We start from the raw sequence: 25,540 nt of genomic DNA on the forward strand, positions 1-25,540 counted from the left end.
CTATTTATTGCTTCCGACATTTGATTTTGAAAAACTCGTCATAGATTTCATCTATATATATATATATATATATATATATATATATATATATATATGAGAGTTATTTCTGGATTGTTCAACGAGTAGAAATCGAATTAAAACAAACAAATTCAGCAATAGGAATATTTAACGATGGAGTCCTAGGAAAATAATCCCAGGTACGCCCTCTATGAGAGAGGGCGTACCTGGGATGAGAGAGTGTCCAAACTCCATTAGAAATTCTACTAATTCCTCACTATATAGTAGATTTAGGACAAAATTTTTGAGTATTATCGAACAGATGGCAGTACTTGAATCTAGTGGTGAAAAGTCATGAAAACTGGAATTTCGGGAAAACCATTGCTCAAATTTAAAAACTGAGGTGTTTTTATATATAAAAAATTTCATTAGAATTGATTATGATTATAATGAGTAAAGTTTTCTTGAAAAAAACAAGGTTTTTCAAATTTTAATCAAAATTGGATTTTGTATAAGGTTAACAGAAGATGAATGAGTGAAATCAGCGATTGCTTAATGCCGATTAAAAGCTGATTATCATTGAAATAACAACGCAAAACAACTGGATTACAATTTAATTAAATTTATTATTTGAAAGGAAATTGTAGTCCTACATAATCTTCGATGGAATTTCATGAAAATTTTACAATCAAGTAACATCCCATAGAATTTATAGAATAATTTTTATACAGCCTCGATTTTAGATAAACAGTGCCATAAGTTTATCGCTTTTTCATCCCCGTTATTTCCGGTAATATTTGAGCATTCTTTTTCAAATATCGGTCTATGATCTTGCGTCAATTGTCCGTTTTCTTTGATATGATCGTAATTGATGTTCCCCTCTGCGTCTATATATTTATATCCTTCGAGAATACAACGTATCATTTTAATGAATTCTTTTGCGTCTTTTTCGAAAGCCTGACCCAGTTTCTCTATACATTCCTCCTCTACTTCAGCCTAAAACATGATAAAACCGTACAAAATCATTTTTTGTTTCAGTTCACTCATTTACATACATATGCGAGCAAAAATGGCCGTCGGCCATATTGCAAGAACGGATTATATATAACCAAAGTGGCCCTAGAGGGCGTGTTTGAAAATATAATTAAAGAAATAGTATTTCTTTAGTTTTAATATGGTTTACTTTATTTATCTGTGGGTTATCCAAGAATAGTTCACCAATAGGATTGATCAATCCCATAAGACGTACATACGCCAATTCTTGAGCCAAGGTCAAGTGATGCTTACGTCACCTGCAGACCTCGACGGCTTGTTTACCATTTACGCTGTGCGGTATTGCTTGTGTTTTTGTTAATTCGAAAAGGTCGTACAAGTGATTGAAGAGTTGGAAATTCGTTTTTTACTTAGTTCTACGTTTTAAAAACTATTATTTGTGTGTATTATATATGTGGAGAATAGTGAACAAAGACAATATTATTGTTTAAGGCAAAATAATCTTGTGAGACTTTCAAGGGTAGGTAAAAATGTTTTGTTATATTAAAGCTGGATTTAAATAGCAAAATAAAAATTAAAATCCAAGTCAGTTACTGGCTGAAAGAAAACCAGCTGAGCAGAAATGACAATTTAATTGGCTTATTTAAATTTCTATTCTTTATACACCACAATAAAAAATTAAAAAAATGGGCGAATCATAACAGCGTTTTTGGTCGGTTGGTTTGCATTTGTCCAGCAACTAATCTAGATTTTTATTTTACTTTTTTTTGCTAAATGAAACTTTGTTTGTTTGATTTTAGTGCATGTAGTATATGTCCAAAAATCAAAATGCCTGGTACACGTTGTGCTGTGTATGGTTGTGGTAATACCTATAAAACAAGGCAGCAAGAACATGAATATTTTATATTTCATCGGTTTCCCAAAGCTAAAGATCTTGTTTCCCAAACTATGAGAAAAGAATGGATATTACGATGCAAACGGGAAGATAAATTTAACCCTGATACTAGCTACATCTGCTCAGTTCATTTCACAGAAAAGGATTATGAAAGAGACTTACAGAATGAATTATTAGGTTGGTGAATTATTTAATTGTTTAGTGTAATAGTTTATAGCTTTCAAAGTCTATACTGTCCCAAAATGATTTTGGTAATGAAATTTAGTAACTCAATTTGTTCATAAATATATATAATATGTATATGTATTTTAGGTTTACCACTACGAAAAATATTGAAAAAAACCGCTGTTCCTACTTTGGGATTGTATTCAAAAAAATCAACAAGTGAAGCTAGTAGTTCAAGCATCAGTTCCAGAGAAGAAAGACTGGCCAAACGAAATGCAAAGGAGGAAGTGAACAAATACAGATCATTTTAAAAAATAATTCATTTTCTTTAATTTCTTTTCTTCATTGTATACCTATTATAAATGGAACTTAAAATTAACTGAATAATTGGAAATTGGATTTTAAATTAATATTAATTCATAATAATGAATAAAACTTAAAAAAATAACTGTATTTTTGTTAAAATTGGCCTTTAAACTCATCAAATAGTCTAGCTCAACAAAGAGTTAAGACCGGTCGAGGTCTGCAGGTGACGTCACGTATGGCGATTTTTCGCACGCACATGGCAGACACATTCAGTTTATTGAGCAATCCTATTGGTGAACTATTCTTGTGGGTTATCATGTCTATGATAAATCTGTCATGAATGTCACTGTCACCAGTGTCAATTTTGATGGATTAGAATAAGATATAGGTTAATTAATGTAGGTCAAGAACTATTGCTTATTTAAGAATGCGTTGAAGAAATAAACATTAAATGCCGTTTCTTTGTTTTTTAGTGCAACACATGTGATTATTTCAATTAATAAGAAAATCATCTCAAATTTACCCAATTAAGTAGCACTTTAATTATTATAATCAATTTTCTTAACAAAATTTACACATTTCTCATTTCACACAAGTGTCTATCTTTTAAAAAAACAGGTAGGGGCGAGTGGAAGCCTTGTTATAAAGAATAGCTTGTAAGTCCATTTCTGCCCAGCCGAATTTTACGAACTTTATATTGTTTGAAAGATTTTTTGTCAACACATATATTCTAAGCAATTTAATTAGCAACGTTATTCCTAGAAGGCATTGTTGGTGGTGAGAACTTTTCCTCAAACGTCTATTCAATTTCTGCCATTGAAATACATCTTATTCTTTCGATCATATCATTTCTTGTCGGTAGGTCTATTAGTATAAACGAGAGAGAGTTTATTCGGCCCTACAAATGAATATCTAAGCGAATCAGATCCGGAGATCTGGGTAGCCACATAAATAAACTTCCACGTCCTATCTACCTATCCGTGCTTGATCTAAAAAATGCCGCAATTCTTTCTTGAAAAGTTCGTTAGGTAAGTCAGGTGGAAAGGTAATTCGCCTGAAGACCCGTCATAGTTCAGATCCATCTGTCCTCTCGATGTAGAGAGAAAACTGTACGAGCACCTGATCCTCGAAAGACACAGGCAAGAAATACAACGTAGTGGTTTATCAAAATGGCAGTACGGATTCAGGAAAGAAAGACAGATTCTCGATACCACAGAAGAGGTTTGCAGAAGCCTTTTCCGGTGGTCATCGTCGCCTATGTGCATGCATAACCTTAGACGTTACAATAGCTCCAATAGCGCTACATGGTAACACATTCTCGATGAGTTTAGATTGAAAGGAATCAATGAAAACCCATCGTGCCAAATAGAAAGATAATCAATAAAGCAGGAACATCGACATGTTCAGTGGAGAACCACAGGGATCAGTACTGGATACCATCTTGTATGATGATGACTTTAGAATAGATATGCCACTAGGAGTTACCCTAGTTGGCTCTGCAGACGACGTCGCCTTAGTGATAATAGCTGTAACACAACAACCCCTGATGTATTTGGCTAACATAGCACTCACTGCAACTCATGGGAAGCTAGGTTAAAAATAAGCGCTAGAAAAAACAGATCTATCGATACATAAAAGGAAAAGTTAGTTCAATACAAAAGGCACTGAAACTGTAAAGTACCTAGGCGTTTGGATATTCGAAACTCTTTCAGCTCTGCCGAGTATGATGTCAAACATTGGCGGTTCCAGTGCATCCAAGAGGAAATCCTTTTAAACGTGGTCTATAACCAGAACGAAACAAAAAACTTTGATTCCAAAGCTGACACGACTACAGAGGAAGATGGATATCTGCGAATGCAGTACCAACTGGACACTATCTGCCGAAGGAATTGGGGTGATGGCAGGGCTAGTTCCTACGGAGAGGAACGACTGGTACGACGGAGTGTCGAACGCTGAAGCAAGAATCTTATACAGAGGTGGCGAGTGGAATAGAAGACCAGAACATACAATCAATGGACGTAGGAAGATGGAAGAGGAAGCACAGGGAACTGACTACTTCTTAGCACGAGCACTCAGAGGCCATTGATGCTTTCGCCTTCATATCAGGCGGATATCAATGAGGAAGATGATGCATACACTCTTCCACTGTTCAAGATGGGAAGAAGTGAGAAACTTGTATACACAGAAACGTGGACAAATTTTCAATGATGCCAACGCAATGGAATGCTTGAAGGAATCAGAAGAGTCCTGGAAGTACACTTACGAAGCGATAAGGTCTATAATGGAAACTAAAGAGGAAGAGAATAAGAACTAGACATAACGAAAGGCAACTTTTACAACGAAGTAATGCCAGAAGGGATACTATTGCAAAGTGAGACAGCCCAGGGGGGATTTTGGTCGGTAATAGTCTGACATTACCCGACAACGACGCAGTTTACCTGAAGACAATAACTTGGTTATCGAAACGAGTCAGACAGTGTAATTGTGAGTGTTGGTGAACACAGTGTGTTCAGTACGTTTTATCCACATCTAAAATCATAGAAAATGGTCGCGATTTAATTCCATTTATTCACCAAGTAGATTGTTTCAAGTATAGTTCACTTTCAGTCTCTGAAGACGATAACTTGGTTATGGAATCGCGAGTATGACAGTGTAATTGTAAGTGTTGGTGTATTGATGATGAAAACAGTGTGTTCAAAATTAATTTTTGAAAAAATATATAGTATTTAGAACGATCGTACTAAATTTCGCATTAGAAATAAGTTTTATTACTCTCTGGCGAATAAAAATAGACTGTAAGTCCTATTTCGAATAAAAATACATTAGAACTTAACTGTATCCGCCATTATTTTCGATGAAAAAGTTTGATCCACATCTAAAATCATAGAAAATGGTCGCGTTTAATTCCATTTATTGACCAAAATTATTGTTTCAAGTATAGTTTACCTTCAGTCTCTGAAGACGATAACTTGGTTATCGAAACGCGAGTCTGTGGGTGTTGTGAAGTAGTGGTAGTGAAAACAGTGCGTTCAAAATTAATTTTTGAAAAAATATACAATATTTAGAACAATCGTACTAAATTTCCATTAGAAATAAGTCCTTTTTCGAATAATATTATGTTAGAACTTAACTGTATCCGCCATTACTTTTGATGAAAACTTTTCGTGTTACACCCTGCGTATTTTACTTACCATCGATATAGTCAATATTGTTAAAAGTACTAAAACTTTTGTTAACAAAAACATATTTATTATAATACTTCTCGATAGAAATATTTCTAAACTAAATCAAAATCGAATTCGAATTTCCTTTTCAATGGTAATAAAATCTACAATAAATAGAGAATAATTGAATGTGGAGTTTATGGATTTTTTTTTCAATTACAATTACACAAGATTGAAACAGGCTTTAATTAAGCAACATAGACGGAGGTTACCATTTTTTTTCATCGATTTATAATGAAATAACGAAAATATTACTTTTTACAAAGAGATAAGAGACGCTCGACTGCGACCTGAATAGTAAACAACTTGCCATGTCCGAATTACAATATTTTTTTTTTCAGAATCATTGAATCATTCAAAAGTATTGATAAACAACAACATTATACAAAAAGATTGATCCTTTGTTATTTCTAAATAAAACCGTAGTGAGCTGTGTAAATGTGAGCTGTTCATAGTATATAGGTGTGGGCGACCGTGAAGCCGTTGAGCACATATGCCTTCAGACGTGACCAAAGTCCGATGTCTATTGAGAAGAAGAACCCTTCGATGTCATTATGCAGGTTGTGGGGTTTTCCCAGGTGTTTAAGGCACTCAGAGATGACGTGGTCTGCAGTTTCGTGGTCCTCCATTCATCAACAGCACTCCGGATCATCCCTGATGCCCATGGTGTGAAGGTGACGTCTTAAATGGGTGTGTCCGGTCACTAGTCTGATTACGCGCCTTATTTAGCTGGAACAGTTGTTTGGTTAGGTTAGGTTAGGTCCTAGCCAAGGTGGGTTCGCTGATCCCAGTCTGGCGAGTGAGTCTGCTTCGTTGTTGCCTTATATGTGAGGAGTATTATATCAAATTATTCCTAAATAAAAGACAACCATCAACAAGTCGATTGGCAGATTTGGTAAACGTCCTACTAGAGTCTAGCACAGCGAGAGACTGAAGAGTTGAAAAGAGACGACATCTATCAACGGTTGCTCAAAAATTGATTTTAACTAGTTTTAACCGACTTTGTAATCGAGGAATCTGCAAAAGAGATGATATCCAGGAAACAATGTTTTTGGCAAATATTTCTCATACTTTCTTTACCAATTGGCGATACGGTCCTTGAAGAAGCTAAACCTCTCGGACAACTGCCCTCCATATCATATTTTTTGAAACGAATTATATATAATCCATCTGACACTGACCCTAACATCAGATTGCTGTCTTATCTATTCATACACTCTTTAAACAATCAAACTCTTAATATTCGATATTATTTTTACTTAAATAAAAGATAAAACACCAGTCAATAAATTGATTAACATATTTTATAAAATTCCTTGTCTAAATCCAAGAGGTCACTCACCAATCGGAAAACCTTTCAGAAAAGTGATAGCAAATTATACCCTAGTATGTGTACTTTAGCGCCACATGTTTTCTACGAAAATCGTTCTTTAAATTATGCATATGCCGACTAACTTAATCTAACCTATAAAAGTTTAATGTCATTCATAATCTAACCAACTAAAATTAACAAGAATTTCTCAAACAACCAGAATCAATAAACTTAATATTTATATAAAGATTTTTGAAATTGATGAATTTAATGATTTTTAAAAGAAATAACAAAATCTCAACTAATTAATGTAAGTAATTTCTATTATTATTATCCTTTTATAGATATTTCGACATTGTAATTTTATCATAATTTCAGTCCCTGATAGATATGATATTCAAAATCTAGGTTATATATTAGAAATAGTACACTTTGGTGTTTATTTCGCTACAATCCCACTACGGAAAAGCTTGTGGTATCCTCTTTAGGACCTGTTTCGGCATTCTTTGTACGTGACCGTACCAGACTCACTCATCTTGTCGTTTTTTATCCAGTCCCTCCTGGATTTGCCCGCTGCCCTTCTACAGAGGTATCAATTTTTTCGTGGTTTGTCTTGCACGTTTTAGTATTGCTGGATAAGGCATTTTCTGATGACAATCACCGGATACTTTTTTCAAATAAAGATTTAGGCCCAATTTTATAACTAAGGTTGTACATCTGAAACTTGAAGCTTGAAGTCGAAATTAACATCCCCAATGGCTCGCAATTGCAAGGAGAGGTTTATAACCACTGACTAGTTTCGACGTCAATACGTCTCATCGGAGTGGTATAACAAACTCTAGTTCGGACTTGTGACTCAAACTGAAGACAACAAAAGAGTGAATAATTAACCTACAAATTAGGTTCAGATCCTCTAACTAAAATTTAAACTACCCCCAGACTTTCGGTAACGTTTAAACCGAAGTTTATCAGTAAACGCCATCTATAAAACGTGAAAGAAAGCGTTATCCATAGTTTAAGCGAATCTTTAAATGGTTCCAAATATTTTAAATTGGTTGTGGTTCTATCGAAAATATGACTTTTTATATTATTTTCCTCATTAAATTCTCTTGTCAACTCCTCATAATTTTTTTTCTTTTCCTTCCAAGTCACTTTTTTTTGTATTTCTTCACAGGGTTAACCAAAAGCACTACATCATCGAAATTGCACAATATTTCTGTTCTTTGTTGTGTCAATTCCTTTATTAGAGTGGCCAACTAACAGTCCGGATATGAATCCTATAAAACATCTATGGGATTATCTCAAAAATAGGATTCGAAGTCGTAGTCTCTCTGTTTCTAAACACAACTAACTCATAGAGGTTGCTATCGAAAAAGGGGGGAATATATCGCAAGCTTTTGTTGTAGAGGAGAGCCTACTGGGTATTAGGGTTGATCCATATACATTTATTGTCTTTTACTATTCAATTTGAAGGACTTTCAAGTCTCAAGTCCGAACAAAAATTTGTTATACCACTCTGATGAGACGTAATAACGTCGAAACTAGTCAGTGGTTACAAACCTTTCCTTTTTAATTATTAAATTTTTTGAATTTAATGTTATCTAAACTAAATTGAAATTGATTTTAATAACAATAATAAAATTTATGGTTAATAAAACATTATTTTATTGAGATTTTATAGCTTCGTTGATATATTTTAATCTGTTTATGTTTTCAAGTATAAAGCAGATGATAAATCACTTTATTAAAATATATTTTTGGAATATCATAGTTGAGAATTATTTGTTTCTTCGAAACGCAGATGGCGCTGCCATTTCAAATCCATGTGAAGTTTATGAAGTACCAACTTTCAAAAAACTAGCGTAAAATTTCGTTAGTGAACAACTCCTGAATTTTGTCGCATTTAGAAATATCCTGTATATACAGGCTTATAAGCAAAATTTACCCCGAACAAATTTCTTCGAAACAAAATTTTTATCTACTCAAATTATTCGAAAAATTTTCAGTTCCTAATTTTTCTCAAAGTTTTATTAGAAATAAATGACAATTCGATGTTATTTAATTAACTTCAATCGCAAAAAATCTGCATTCTCCATTGACCTCCACATCTGAAAACAAGACAAAACAGATTTTCATATATTTCAGAAATCGCAGGATCCTAACCTAATCTAACCTAACCTCACCTCACCTAACCTAATCTAAACTAACCCAATCTAGACTAACCTAACCTAACCTAACCAAACCCTTCAGATTAAATTTTTAATATACACCGTGCGTAAAAAATCGACTCAGGTGACACCTCTAGTAAAAAAACTGAACACGAATTTTTTTTCCAGTAAAATCTTAAAACTAATGGTATTAGCTTCAAAATGATCAAAAATATTGAGATTTTTCTCAGTCTTACAGTCCAACCTAACCTTACCTAACCTAACCTAACCCAATCCCTCAGATTAAATTTTTAATATACACCCGTGGGTAAAAAAACGACTCAGGGACACCCCTAATAAAAAAACTGGACACGAAATTGTTTTTTTTTCAGTAAAATGGTATTAGCTTCAAACTGATAAAAAATGTTGTGATTTTTCTCAGTCTTACAGTCCAACGATATGTTATGATCAGTAACAACCCTTTTTATGCATCGCGACAAGGCCAAAGTCGACGTGGCTACTACGCTGAACATTAGTTGTTGTTTCCATAGTTTCCAACTGGTGACTTTCATCGAAGATGCGGTTCCGGAAGAAAAAGAACACACCTCGATAGAAATGATCGATTTATCGTCACCACTTCGCTGAGCAATCGGACCTTCACTGGTGTTCAAGTCCAACCAGAGCTCAAAGAAGCGCTAGGAGTGGCTGGACAGTCAGAGGCAGCTAATGCAGGACAATGCCCGTTCACAAACTGCAGGTTCCGTACAGCTATATGTCGAAATTGCCACTATGGATTGGCCAGAGCATAGCCATTGAAATCCGATCGAGCCGATCTTTACTTTTGACCGCGAGCGTGTGACTTGAGTCGTTTTTTATGCTCTACAGTTTATATAGTCATTCGTTTTTGACGTGAAAGTGCGATGCGAGCGGGAATTACCTAGAACATCTTCTCGACCATATCAAAAGCGCTTAAACCGCTCAAGTGATAAACATTCACGACTGTAAACTTATTTCAATAAGTCTCCCATAAAATTCATCGTTTCGTTGAAGGCGACCGCTATACTGATTTATTTAGAGTAGCGAAAGTTACTGGTTTCGTAAAAGAACGTCAAATATATGATAAATTTTGTAGATTCGATTTCTTCAGACTATTTAATGCATTTAATTATGTCTTTTACTTACTGACACGATCTCATCCATCTCTGATCCCATGCTCGTATAGCTGCGGTTCTAGTTACGGGTACGGTGCCGGCGCTTCCTCCACACCTAACGCATTGCTTAACTTTCCTTGGATATTTTCCAAGGTATAAATGCCTTATGGCATCTATGGTCTGATTAGGATTATTTTCTAAATTATAAGCAAGACATTCCGGTTCTGTATTGAATTCTAACTGAAAAAAATAAACAAGCGATTAAAAAATTTAAACAGTTACAGTTTGGATGGTAGAGAAAACAAAACTTTTGATAACAAATTCGCTGATCTATAAAAATATGATCCAGCCTATCTAAATATATCATGAAGTGTAAATAAGTGATACTACCAAAAGAAGACAGTCCAAATAACACAAATAATTAATAAGTTACTAGATCCACTTATGGAACGTCAAAATGGAAGATTATTAAGAAGAAAGTTGAGCAATAGACCTGCAAATCGTGCCAACCCATCAATCTATCAAAGAATACCAGTTTAACCATAGAAATAAGTTTCTGTATCCACTTTAGGAACCTCAATATGGACGTATACTGAAAATAAGTTGAACAATAGACCTGCAAATCGTGGAAACTCATCAATCTATCAAAGGATACTAGTTTAACCATAGAAATACGTTACTGTATCCACTTTAGGAACCTCAATATGGAAGTATACTGAAAATAAGTTGAACAATAGACCTGCAAATCGTGCAAACTCATCAATCTATCAAAGGATGCCAGTTTAACCATAGAAATACGTTACTGTAACCACTTTAGGAACCTCAATATGGAAGTATACTGATAATAAGTTGAACAATAGACCTGCAAATCGTGCCAACTCATCAATCTATCAAAGGATGCCAGTTTAAAATACTTTGTCTTACGGCAAATGTGTTTAAAAGTAGTTCTGCCAAGATGTCATTACAGAATACATTCTAAACAGTCTCATCAAGAAAATTAATCAATAGATCTGCAAATTGTAGAAACTATTCCAACGAATTCACTCCAAAATACTTTTCAACAAAGTTAATGTGTCAAAAAGTCATTTTGTCCAAGCAATCCAAATCCAAAACACCTTGAACAATTTTACTATGAAAATACAACTTCCTTATAAACCATACTTCGTAAGGTCCTTATAGCACAATTATTTTTTTTAACTAATTAGAAGATACTGATTTCTTTGAAAAGCTTACCTGTAATGGTAGAATTTGTTGAGCTAATTGAGGCGATCCTAAAACTACTCTGTTGTTGCACGGTTGGAGTAAAGGTACCTGTACCACTTGACTGGGCAATTGGCAACAATCGTCTAAAATATAATTATCACACATCATCCTTTAACATAAATTGGTCGAAAATAATTTTCAATTAAATAAGCAAACTCATACTGGACTTTGAATATTTTTGAAAAATAAATAAAAGAGTGGCCAGTCAAATGACCAGACCTCTCGCATTTGGATTTCTCTTTGTACAGTTGCGATATGACACAATCATTGTACGAAGATGCAGATGTACCTAGGGGATAAATCTGGCGAATGGGGTAGCCATTCAAACTTTAATTCATTGATTTTGGTCATTGCAAATACTCAATGGAAGCATTCTGTATTTTTTAGAAACCTAACGCCACCAATTAATAAAAAAAACTGATAAAATTTTAAATTTACATTTTTAAATTCTTCTTTCATGACTAGAATAAGATTTCTCCTAAGCTACTGCTTTTTTTTAATCAAATTTCTTTCAAATTCAGAGTTTGTATAAATTTTCTGATATTAGATCCAGTGAAACTGAGTCCCTCTCTGTCCTTATCATCTGGTGGTCAAAATTTTCATCCACTGACTTCCCATTTTGAAATTTTTTGAATTACCATAAATGAATATGAATTATTAATAGGTTTTTTATAAAAAATTCATTTTCTGATTGACTTAAAACCAAAATTTTGAATTTAATTTTTCAAAAACGCTCTTTATAACAAAGTATACTTTGTTATATATCAAAAAAAAAGAAAATTCAAAACTAAGACTTTAGTATTTTCAGACACACGTTTTCTTTTTGACAGATTTTGTGAAAATTTACATAATTTTAATTTTGACACATCAAATTATAGAACAATTGAAAAATGAAAATTTTGTTAAGAAAATCGATATTAGGAGTTCAAATAATATTCTAAACAACTTTTTCCGAATAAATTTTATCATTATTCATAATTCTGGTTTAAAAATTTGAATTATAAAGAATAAAATCTGATTTTTTCAAAAAAAAAAACAATATTAAGCTGTTTGGGACACACTGAATATATATTCAAACCAATGTTACAGAATGTCACAAATTTAATCATATTTGAACGATTTAATAATATAATTTCCAAAAAAATTTTCTGCGATTGGTTAGGTAAGGTTTTCAATTTTGGCTGCATAAACCAAGCTTAAATTACAAAAATCGCGACATCAGGAATTCAAATAATTTTTACATAAATTTTATCGATATAGGTGTTTACATCCCAAATGTGACACACTGTATATATATATATATATATATATATATATATATATATATATATATATAATATAATGCATCTATATGTTCTTGATTTTAGGTCTCTTCTGTTTCAAAATTAGTTTTTTTTTGATAGTTTTCAAAAGAATGATAACTTTTCTTCAAGTATTTATCAAAATATGATATAGACACTGACAAGTTGCTTATTTATATTGATCTATAGATCACCTTCATCATGAATATCAAAATAACGATAAAATCAACTTAGAACTTTGTTCCAATGAGAAAAATTAACTTTTCCTTGGTTTCCATATCTCAAATATATAAAGTTTATTAGAATTTACAAAATAGAGTTATAAATTTTACCTAAATTATTCAGATCTTTTTTATCATTTATAGCTTTTTCGTTCTTATGAATGTGAACCATTTCTAAAAATTCTCGTTTTCGTGTATAAGATTCCGTTTCAAGAATTTTTGAAACTTTATAATTGAATTTATGATATTTCATGGTTCGTTAATGCAGTTCTATTTTTTTTATCGTATTGATGACCTCTTAGTCTATTTTCTAAATACTGCAATGTTTGCCCTATGTAGACAGCATCACAATTAGTACAAGGCACTTGATATATAATATTACTTCTTTCGTTTTTTGGTGTTTTATATTTTAATTTAGTGAAATATTTGGATAATGTATTATGTCCTCGATAACATACTAATATCATATTTATTGAAATAATTCGATAATTGTTGGGAAAGTCTTTGTACATATGGTAAGGAAAATGTTTTATGTTTTGATGTTTCGTTTCAGTTTTGTTTTTAAATTGATTGTAGTATCTATTTATCATTTTCTTGAATGTTATTTATCATTTTTTCCTGATAATTATTTTCTTCCAATGCAGTTTTTGCTTTTTGAATAGCTAAGCATCTTAATTAAGAATCTGATAGTTGGATACATCTATCAGCCAAACTTATTATCACTGATCTTTTTTGTGACATAGGATGACATGAATTGAAGTTTAAATATCTTCAGGACCAAGTTGGTTTCGTATACCATTCTGTTCTTATGTTAATGTTAATTTTATATAATGTGACACCAAGAAAATTAATTCTATTATTTTGCTCAACCTCGATTTTGAATTGAAGTTTTTTATGATAAGAATTGAATTTTTTATTTATGTTTTCAATTTGATTCTTTGGTACAGCAGTAATGCAATCATCTACATATCGGAAAAAGAATGGAAAATTTATATCAAGTTTGCTTAGAACCGTTTCCTCAAGATCTTCCATTATCAATTGTGCTATAACACTTGAAATGGAAGCTCCCATAGCACAACCATCAATTTGTTTGTATATTTCATTTTCATTTTCATATTTGAAATATGTTGTTGTAAGTGTGAGTTCTATAGCTTTTATAAATTAATTTCTTTAATTTTGTCCCATTTTTTCATTAATATATTTTTCAAAATGGTAATAGGAATATTTGTATATAAAGAAACCACATCTAACGAAATAAACACATATTCATTAGGAATTTTGATTTTTTGATAAGAATTCTTAGGGTATTATTTAATTTTTTTCTAAGTTGTCTTATCGTTTAATAATTTCATCATTTTATTATTATAATCTTCTGATTTTATGATAACAGTTTTATTAGATTTATCTGCTTTCAAAATTTTGAGATTTTTATTTTTATTTATGAATTCTTTGGTTTTAGTTATATTTTGAGGTTTGATATTGTTTTGTTATCTTTTGTTTTTCAATTTATTTTTGAAATTAGTGATAATATTACAAGTTTCATATCTTATTTTATTTTGAATTTCGTTATTTAGATGATTGGTGTTGTATTCAATATTACATAAGATATTTGTCACAGGTAATTCTTTGTCACTAGAAATATTTTGTGCAAAATTGGGACCTAAAGATAAAACTTCTTTTATTTCATCTGGTACGAGAGTATCAGCTACATTCTCGATCCATTTTGATTTTATTTCATTTGTATTTTCAAGAATTGGTTGTTGTTTTCATATTAACTTTCTTTTTTCTTAATGTTTTTTTCTTTGCATTTATTAAAAAATGATTCAGTCCTTTCTCGACATTTTTCCTTAAATTTTTGGAAAATATTAATAGGAATTACTTCATTTATTTTAAATAATTTTCTAATTTTCTTATTAGAGTAGTTGATTCGGTAATACATAGTTGTATGACTTGGAAAATGAATCTAGATAAAACGTGATTTTGATATTCATGCTGCAGGCGACTATTTGTAAATTTTATATGAAAAAATTTTAAATTTGGAAATGTAGGTATTAACTATCTTTTTTGCAATTGAGTAGAAAAATTCTTCGGTTTTTCAGTCTGGCTTCAGTTCCATATGTGAGTTCAATATATATATATATATATATATATATATATATATATATATATATATATATATATATATATATATATATACATATATATATATATATATATATATATATATATATATATATATTCAAGCCAATTTTAAAAAATATTACAAAAATGTACAATTTTCAAGTAGCAATTTCACAAAAATAACTGAAAAATGTAACAAACAGTCATTCAACAATTAAAGTTATAATTTTTTACTTTGGTTTTGATTTAAAAAAAAAAAACAAAATATTGAGCAGTTTGCATCTCAAATGTGACACACTGTGTAATGTATACTTTCAAGTAGCAATTTCACAAAAATAACTAAAAACTATAACAAACAGTCATCCAACAACTAAAATTATAATTTATGACTTTGGTTTTGATTTACAAAAAAAATAAAATATTGAGCAGTTTGCATCTCAAATGTGACACACTGTATAATGTATATTTTCAAGCACCAATTTTACAAAAATAACTGAAAAAATGTCCCAAACTGTCATTCAACAATTAAAGTTATAGTTTTCGACTTTGGTTTTGATTCTTCGACAAACAGAAAAGCTTCACTGATACAAGTCCCTTTTGGTACAACGTTTGCAATGAAATATTCGGTGTTCTTAAGTTGGGGCTTCACAACTGAATAATCTTCAAACACTTTTGAACATCTCGGACGATTACGAGGAACAAACTCTTTTATAAACGTTTGTTCCTCCTGTAAACTTTGTTCTACAGGTCCACTTTTGGAATAGTTGAGACGTTCGTTTTCCAAAAATTCCCTGGTTGCTGTACAAGTAGTCCCATCCGAATATTCGTACATATTTATAAAAAACTGTTGTCTAGGGGTTAATGAAGATGAAGAAGTTTGCGAAACTGGTCTTTCATTAACAATAATCGATTCAGTACTTTCCTTTTTCTCATTATTTTGTATAACTGAACCTACAGGTTCAATTTTCTCCATTAATGTTTCTTTTTCGGGATAATCGTATTTTATATAATATACATCGGTGGTGTCTTTATTATTTTTACATCTCCATTTACTTAAAAACATCCCCAGTACCATTAAAAATACTACGAACATACCGATGAAGAAATATAAGGATAAAGCTTGAAATCCATCAATTTTCATCATAAAAATATAATACAGAACTGGAACTAACACTATCCAATAGAATGAGAAAAATAGTAGAACTTTTAGGGGTAATTCGATGAAATAGAACGGATGTGATCGGATCTTGTTTGGTAAATACACATTTTTGTTTTTATGGACACGTTTGACTGTTTTCATCTCGACCATTTTCTTTTAATAACGAACCCAACGAGAAACTATCGAAATTAATTTTTAAATAAACGGTAGCAGGATGAAATTTTTATCATATTTCCTGCTATGATAAACTTACCGCGATATAAATAACCACCTTTGTATCGAATAATAACTATCAGACCTACAATTTTTAATAAGACTAATGGTAATGAAGCAAATAAAATTTCAGGAATCAATTTCAGATTGGGAAATAGCTAAAAACACTGGTCTTCAAAGAAAAAAACATTTTTTCTTTCAAATTCGAAAATGGCATTAAAAAATAATATTAAAGTTTCATACTATTAATTTTTTTTCAAAAAAATCTTCTGTGTATCACCCAATTCTGATCCTGATGAAATTCCACATAGGTTAGGTTAGGTTTGGTAATGTTTGGTTAGGTTAGGTCTGGTTAGGTTAGGTTTGGTTAGGTCTGGTGAAGTTAAGTTAAGTTAAGTTAAGTCTGATCCTGATGAAATTCCACATAGGTTAGGTTAGGTTTGGTAATGTTTGGTTAGGTTAGGTCTGGTTAGGTTAGGTTTGGTTAGGTCTGGTGAAGTTTGGTTAGGTTTGATGAAGTTTGGTTAGGTCTTAATAGGATTGGTTAGGTTTAGTTAGATTTACGCCGATGATATGACAATTTGTTGTCCTCCAGGAGTACATTACTCCTGGGGAAAACAAAGAGGAGGGTGGTTTAGTGAGGTAAAAGTCCCACAGGAGCACGTAGCATTTAAAAAAAAAAGTTAGGTTAAGTAAGGTACGATTTAGTTAGGTTTAGTTAGAATTGGGCTGAGTTCGGTTAGGTTAGGAATGGAATGAGCGAATAACTGACATAATTTGATTAGGAGACATGGAATTTCAAATTTGAAATATTTTACTTGAGCAAGGGGATGTTGAGTCCAAATTTCGGGAGGATTTGATGTAGAAAAAGGGGGTTTTCTTTGCAGATGACGATCCGAGAAACTGATAAGCGGTACAATACCGAAAAAAGGCAACGGACAAGGCGGGTTGGACATTCAAATGCCTAATCTAACCTAGTCTAACTGAACAAAATCGCCTTTTATATATTGTCCGAAGGAACTGTTGGTGATTCACTCACTTGATCCCGTACTTTACAACTCGTCATACCTAGGAGGTGATGCCAGTTCGCGGAAGAAATTCGGACGGTGCTCAAAAAACTTTCAAAATTTCCAAAATTTGATCAATAACTCATACACCCTCTATACATTATATATATATATATATATATATATATATATATATATATATATATATATATATATACGAAATTTGATTAGAATTTGGGGTGGGTGATAAACTACTTAAATATTTATTTTCACCACCAATGTTTGTCTATAAATTTTTTGCTAATGAAACTTTATTAACATTTCATAAAAACAAATTAAAAGTAGTTAGATCATACTTATTTCAAACCTAACCTAACATGCGCAACCTTAAAATAATTATGACCTAACTAACTAATCTAGTAGGTTAGGTTAAAATATGCAAGGTTAGATTGGGTTTGAAATAATTATGAACTAACTAACCTAGTACCTTAGATTAGGCTATACAAGGTTCGGTTAAGTTTAAAATAAGTATGATCTAACTGATTGACTTGGTAGATTAGATTAGGCTCTGCAAAGTTGGGTTAGGTTCAAAATAAGTATGATCTAACTACGTTTGATGAAAGAACTGGAGACAGGAGGTACCAATGGAGGTACTATGGCGATAAAAACTGCATTAAAATTGATATTTTGAATGGTACTGGTACTTTAGATGAACTTGGTAGTGATTTGGGTTATACACGATTAAATTAAGTGAATTGTTGATAACTGAACTTGGAAAAGAGAACAGAAGATAGAACCTACTAATGGAGATTGTTAAATGGTGTATTCAAAGTGAAATTTTGAATTTTTCTGTTAGTTTAAATGAATTTGATGGTGATTTGGGTTATGCACGGTTAAATTAAGTGAATTGTTGATGACTCAACTTGGAAAAGAAAACAGAAGATAGAACCTACTAATGGAGATTGTTAAATGGTGTATTCAAAGTGAAATTTTGAATTTTTCTGTTACTTTAAATGAATTTGATGGTGATTTGGGTTATGCACGGTTAGAGATATCGAAGATAAGGACAAATAACATACCAATTAAAGTATCATCAGGTTCGTTGACGTTCTGTACCAGTCTGCTCAATAATCGAAATACCAACGCCAATACGTCCAAATTGGTGTCACTCTTAACGAAAACTGGAAGACATGCAGGTCTTAGCAATCCCCAAATCCGTATTAGCACCTAATAATTGAAAACAAAAATTAATTTTTAGTCACATTCCTTCAGAAAACAAAAACAAATAATAAGCCAATAAAAAAACCTAAGATAACAACACCACCTGTAAGAAAATTTATTAAACAGTCTTTCAGCCACTAAGTCTCGAAATAAACTCAATCTGTAGACTCAGATACTGACCAAAATCATTTTGATTGGTAAACCAAGCAAAGACCTAATCATCGTGTCATCTTACCGTCCAATGAAACTGCTACTAACAATGTCCAAACTTCTTGAAAAACTACTGAAGATCTGCCTCCACAGGAATGGAGAGCCCCGGAGAAAAAATTGTTCTGATGTTTTCATCGATATCAGTCAGGCTTTTGACTTTAACTATTTCTAAAATCTTACTCAACCAACAGAACCAGGAGACCTATGAGGACACTGTCGCCTCAACAAACACCTGAAACCTCAGAAAAAAACAATTTGAGCTGTGGGCTTGTATTTCCAAATCTAATATATTCAGAGATCCGAATCGAAAATACTCTGACAACTAGTAGATGCTCCATGATGTACCAAATCATCCTACAATGGATTCCAGAACATCCAAAGAATGAAATAGCTGATAATGGGACCATGGGACCCGAAAAAGCACTGGAAAAGAAGGGGCTGAGACAGGTAAAGACTCTCCTGGGAAACTATCTGCTTAATGTATCTACAAATACTAACAAGAGTCCTATGGGGACACTGTCACCTCAACAAACACCTGAAACCTGTACCCACATTATCTCGGAAGCATATGAAGTAGAAGACGAAGATTTCTGGCAGATACAGCCATCCAACATTCTGTTATTACTTAAAGAAGTGGAATTAACAGATATGCTGTAAACACTGGCTTCCCCGATATCGCAGCAAGAAAGGGGTAGCAGTGTATAAGACACCCCAATATTCATACATACATACACGTATCAGATCGTACCATTTACGTTAACCTGAGAGTGCCTGCAGTACAAGAAGTTATCCAAGAGATATCAAACATTATATATCATTAGACTTGGTATGAGGTATTGGAGGTTACATCACTGTATATATAAAAGTTTGTTATAAAAAATGATCTTCAACTAACCAACATTTCTCTAAGCATATTTAACGCCTTAACGTCTCTTAATAATTCGTACGATTTTCCAGGAGCCGGTCGACTATCCGGTAGTTTAAGAAGAAGATTGAGCGCCAAATCTGCCACCCATTGAATGAGCTGTTGCAAACTTTGTAGCGTCGTCGTTTCCACAGTGAAATCTTTAGCTTCCAGATGCATCAAGGTAAGAGCTTTGTCGACATCACTTTGACCTTCAGCTATAACACCTAAATCAACAATTAATATGACAAATGCTGGTAATAGATCAATAAAGTTTTGGTAATTATCATATATTTACTGGCTAATGAATCAGCTGGACTCTTTTCGTGACTATTCATCTCGCTGGGTCTTAGAAGACTTTTAAAAGCGGTCGATATACTGTGCAGCATCATAAATTGTGATAAATCGTTCGCTTTTCCTTGCCCCTGAAAACTCAATCTAAAATTTAACATAAAATCGATTCTATTGAGATGATTCGATAACATTTTAACCATAATTACCTGTGAAGGGATATTTTTATACACAAATATTGTACATGGAAGAACTGTTGAACAGATGGTGGTTGTCTGTTAAAACTCTCCGTTAACCTATCGCAAATGGCATCTAGCATACTTGGTCGTAGAACTAATAACAAATCGAGCCAGTCTAATCCACTAACTAGGCAATATTCCAGAATTGTCGTACAATATGGTACGCTCAAAGGAACCGAACTGTCAATCTAAAATAATATTATATATAAAAGCATCCAAAAAAAATTGTGGACTTGCAACAATTGGAAATTATGTTGTGAAAAATACAGATAAAACATAGAGAAGAAGGAAAATGAGAAAAGTACACACAAAAATGAAAATCAGTGGAAAATAAAATAATAAATAGTGATAATGGAAAATCCGGTGAAGGTAAAAATTACAAGACAAGTGAAGGGAGAAGAAAATAAGAGGAAGAGATACTTAATATCAAGAAAATTATCTAAAAACATACAAACAGTATATAGAATAAAACGAAAGAAGCTAGGAAAAACTGAAATTGAAATAATAAATAGTTAGAACCAGAAATTCACTAGAGAATATGAGAAATTCCAGAACCAACAATACTAAATGCAGTAAAATACATAAAAATGAAAATCTTTTGAAAATAAAGTAATAAATAGTGACAATGATGAAGATAAGAATTAAAAAAAAGTACATGAGAAGAAAAAAGAAGAAAACACGAGAAAAAGACACTTAACATCAAGAAAAGGATCTTAAAACATGTAAGAAAAGCTAGGAAAAACTGAAAATGAAATAATAAATAGTGAAAACCAGAAATTCACTAGAGAATATGAGAAATTCCAGAACCAACAATACGAAATGCAGTAAAAAAGATAAAAAAATGAAAATCATTTGAAAATAAAGTAATAAATAGTAACAACAATGAAGATAAGAATTAAAAAACAAGTATATGAGAAGAAAACATGAGGAAAAGACACTCAACATCAAGAAAAGGATCTTAAAACATGTAAATATTATAAAGAATGAAAGAAAAGCTAGGAAAAGCTGAAAATGAAATAATAAATAGTGAAAATCATAAATTCACTGGAAAATATGAGAAATTTCAGAACCAACAATATGAAATGTAGTGAAATAGATAAAAAAATGAAAATCAGTTGAAAATAGAATAATAAATAGTGATAATAAAAAATCCAGTGATGATAAGAATTAGGGTATAAGTACTTAAGAAGTAAAGAAGAGGAAATAATAATGAAAAAAATGCTTTATATCAAGAAAATCATTTATAACATTCAAACAATATATAGACCTAATAAAAACAAGGAAAAGTTTAAAGAAACGCTAAGACCAGTTAAAAAGAAAATTAAAATAATTGTGAAAATCAAAAACCCACAAAAAAATATGAAAAATCTCTGAGCTAATATGCTAAGGTATATAGAAGATAAGAATAGCGAGATTAAGAAGAAAAAATAATGGAGAAATGGTGAAAAATATTTGAAATCATAAAGAGGATTTGTATAGAAAAAAGAAATTACGAAAAATACAAAGAAAAATGAAAATAAGTTGAAAGTAATATAAAAGATGGTGATAATCCGAAGTACATTGAAGAATATGAGAAATTTCAGAACCAAAAATTAAAAATTTCAGTGAAGTACAAACGAAAAACTAAAATGAATTTAAAAAGAAAATGAACCATAGTAGAAATAAGAAATAAAGTTAAAATATGAGTAATCCCAGAACCAAAAGGGTGAGAGAGTAAGAATGTTGAAACATGGGTGAAAAACAGATATGAAGGGAATATACAAACAAAAAAATAATCGAAAGTGAAACTAAACAATATAAGAAATCTCAAAGCTAAAATCTCAGAAATATCGAAGTTAACAAAATTAAAAAGAAAACATAATGGAAAAATGGTAGAAATCATTCTAAAGTAGCCCTCGTATACTAAGACAAGCAGAGGCCCATTCTAGTTTGCTACTATATCCATTTCATACCAAAAATACTCACAAAATGTTAAAATCTGTCAGTTAAGGATAAAGAACAAGATGAAGATACGCAAAAGAGGATAAGCTAATTCAATTAAACAATTGATTACAGTAAGGAGTAATTGGGATTCAAAGTGCGAGTTTTTTACCACTAAAAGTCTTCTTACTAGATTTAACACCATGCGACTTCTAGCTCTTCCCGAACATACAAAATTTGTTAAAATGACACCGAGAACAGGCGAAAAAGATTAAGCTTAAGTTTCCAACCATGGATTTAACATTGTATTTAACATACCAAGGGTAGTACTTTCAAAGGAAATTAGTTGAAATTGCGTTTACTTTGTTTTTAATAAAATAAAACATCATATATTTGGATCACACCTCGTATATAGACTATAAATTATGAAAAGAAAACTAAAATCAGATAAAAATAAAAGAAAACAGTGATAATCAGAAATTTACTAAAGAATATGAGAAATCAAGATCGTGGAAAATATAAACGACAACTGAAGTGATAGGAAACAATATAAAAGACGAAAAATGGGTACATGATGCAGATGAGCCTTACTGGAAAGAAAATATGGAATTTGGAAAAAATTTTATTCGTACCTGAGGTGGTAGTTTGAATAAATGTAAATTATCATCGGAATCCACACATAAAAGTACATTTCCCAACCAAGACAAATCAATACTGGATATGTTTGTCCTCACTTTTTGATATTTGGCATTAGGTTCATCCAAATATCTTGGTACAACGGATAACGTAGTAAACACTATCTGTTTCAACGTATCTCTATAAAGACAATGGATAGAATTATCCGCAAATGTAACTACTACATATCCGCACGATATGTTATTCATTAGACTTAGTTTGCTAGTAGCTAGAGAAGTCACCAAACTGTTGTATTGGAAGTGACATTGGTGTTGCCACAACTAAAAAAAAATATATATAAATTAACTGGTACATAATAAAAACGATGTATCTTACCACAGTATTAAAAAATTGTGGAGTATCCGCTTTTCCCAACGACTTATGAACTGGTAGAGCTTTTTCTCTGAGTTCCCATACTTGTAGACAGCTCATTTTTTGACTACTGGCAGCAACGACTAAAGAATCAGCATCTTCTCGCATTATCCATTTTATATGACTCACAGAACAGTTTCTTTCTTTTGTTATTTGATCCACTGCAAATTAAACATCAATATAAATAAAACAAAATCGATTTTTATATATTTTTTTTTTCGATATTTACTTAACGCCTCTTTGGGAGCTTCGTTTAAGAAGAAACTAAGTAAAGATTGACTTTTGATGGTACACTTTTCGTCTTCTTTCTTTACAGATACTTTGTAACATTGTATTGGCATCGAAGGATCACCACTGCTAACCGCTAACAAGAAATGTCCATCTAAAATTAATCATTTAGAATATAATAAACCGAATTTATACAATTTATTTACTTTTTCCATAACAAATATCAGCAGTCTTTATAAATATTCTTGTAGGTCCCAAACTTTCAGTTGCCATTATCATTGGAGTTTGGCAAGTGGGTTGTGGAAGTAACACAGCAGCCAACATGCCTGTAGTTGTAAGCAATAGGGCACCTTTGGCGGGTTTACTTCCAAACTGTTTCACAGAACATGCAAATTTCACGTGTTGAAACTTTTCAATATACGACGAACTATCTTTTTTATCTACATTCAAACATATCTGAAAAAAGAAGAAAAACGTTTGAAGTACAAAGAATAAAATTTTTATATAACATACCCTTTTACCGGAATGAAAGAACGCCGCCGCTAAAATATGTTCTCCCTGTAAAACAGTTTGTAATACAACATTCCAATCATTTAATATATGATCCTTAGCAGAATATATTCTCACGTATCCGCTTTCGTCCGCTATTAGTAAAAGTTCTCCAGTGAAATCCCATTGTAGCACCGTTACCGATGATGAATTACTCAGTACTCTACAATAATAATTTTCAATAAAAATTTATTAATAATAATAATAATAAACAAGAGTACTTATGGATTTGCCATGGACTGTTTAAATCGGCGACATATACATTAGAACTCCAATATAAAGAATTACATTCTTCTATATTACTTTCGGTACTGAAGGCAATAACATTGGTACTAGAAATCGAACATAAGATCGACTTTTCTAATCTGTAATAAAATATATTAATTATGAATTGTTTACTATTACAACTTACACTTACTAGCCAAAAAGGAATTTAAAATCAATAATAGATTTTGTAATAATGAAACAACAAATCATACATGAAGATATAGAGCAAAATGCAGCAAAAAATGCAATTAAACACCTATGGAAGTGAAAAACTGTACTGAACACACTGTTTTCACTACTACTACACCAACACAATTACACAACGGTTATAAAAATTCCAACTTAGTTGAAAAGCTGTATTCTTCTCTGTTTCATCTGTTTACAAAATGAGTCAAAGGTGAAATAAATCAGAAAGTGGAAAATGGCCTTTATAACATTGATACACAAGAAAGGAAACAGTGTAACAACTACTACTTATCTGTAACTAATACCATAAGTAGAGTCTATGGAAGAATACAAACACCAATAAGAGGAGGAACAATGTGGCTTTCGTGCGGGAAGATCTTGCACAGACAACATGTTCTGCTTAAATTAAGGTGCAATTGGGTGTAAAAAAAACAGTTATAACATGTATAGAAAGGAAACGACTGGTATGTTACGGGTTTGTTCACCGAATGACACAAGCAAAACTATCAATGAATATATTGAGATGGATAGCAACAGAAAACTGTAAGGAAAACATGGATTGTAGGAATAAAACGATCCATAAGTGAGCAAAGGCTAAGAGAGAAAGACTGCAAACATTAAAAACAACAATTGGTCATCGAACAACTTCGCAGAACGTTCTATTCCGAAAATATATGTATTATCTACTACAACTATTTTTTTTTTACTTACTTGTTGAATATATTTTGTTTGTATAGATTTAACGACCTACTGGGTTTTTTGCTAATAGTAAAAATGTGATCCATATCTAATAAGTGAATTTTTACTTTTGAACTTATTTACCTCCCATAATCAGAAATACGTTTTATCAATATTATTTTTGCAATGTTTTATTTTTTAAATGACATTAGTGATTTCTTCTTTTTTTCTACAAATTTTTCTCACAAAACTAACCAACTTTTCCCCATAAGATTTGTTCCCGAAAAATTCACTTTGCGGGTTTGTTTGCTTACCCAAGGCTATT

General features: G+C 31.7%; 3 protein-coding genes across 3 annotated transcripts; 1 reads left to right on the forward strand and 2 right to left on the reverse strand.

The window, feature by feature from the left end:
• Nucleotides 1-603: 603 nt before the first annotated feature.
• On the reverse strand, nt 604-5,682 carry LOC130894790 (uncharacterized). Its single transcript, XM_057801772.1, has 2 exons — nt 5,548-5,682; nt 604-993 (listed from the first exon to the last, which is right to left on the reverse strand). Exons 1-2 carry the CDS (start codon nt 5,599-5,601, stop codon nt 721-723), a joined length of 327 nt encoding a protein of 108 aa, XP_057657755.1. The 5' UTR covers nt 5,602-5,682; the 3' UTR covers nt 604-720.
• On the forward strand, nt 1,306-2,437 carry LOC130894788 (THAP domain-containing protein 1-like). The gene is made up of 3 exons (XM_057801771.1): nt 1,306-1,510; nt 1,791-2,062; nt 2,198-2,437. Exons 2-3 carry the CDS (start codon nt 1,819-1,821, stop codon nt 2,359-2,361), a joined length of 408 nt encoding a protein of 135 aa, XP_057657754.1. The 5' UTR covers nt 1,306-1,510; nt 1,791-1,818; the 3' UTR covers nt 2,362-2,437.
• A 3,223-nt stretch (nt 5,683-8,905) lies between the features above and the next one.
• Nucleotides 8,906-25,537, reverse strand: LOC130894791 (mediator of RNA polymerase II transcription subunit 16). The gene is made up of 14 exons (XM_057801773.1): nt 25,249-25,537; nt 24,306-24,449; nt 24,049-24,247; nt 23,742-23,991; nt 23,537-23,689; nt 23,272-23,468; nt 22,893-23,216; nt 20,311-20,528; nt 20,109-20,248; nt 19,802-20,037; nt 18,555-18,702; nt 11,424-11,536; nt 10,222-10,430; nt 8,906-9,000 (listed from the first exon to the last, which is right to left on the reverse strand). Exons 1-14 carry the CDS (start codon nt 25,320-25,322, stop codon nt 8,961-8,963), a joined length of 2,445 nt encoding a protein of 814 aa, XP_057657756.1. The 5' UTR covers nt 25,323-25,537; the 3' UTR covers nt 8,906-8,960.
• Between the last annotated feature and the right edge of the window lie 3 nt (nt 25,538-25,540).

The sequence above is a fragment of the Diorhabda carinulata genome, chromosome 6, assembly GCF_026250575.1.
Source record: "Diorhabda carinulata isolate Delta chromosome 6, icDioCari1.1, whole genome shotgun sequence".
NCBI lineage: Eukaryota > Metazoa > Arthropoda > Insecta > Coleoptera > Chrysomelidae > Diorhabda > Diorhabda carinulata.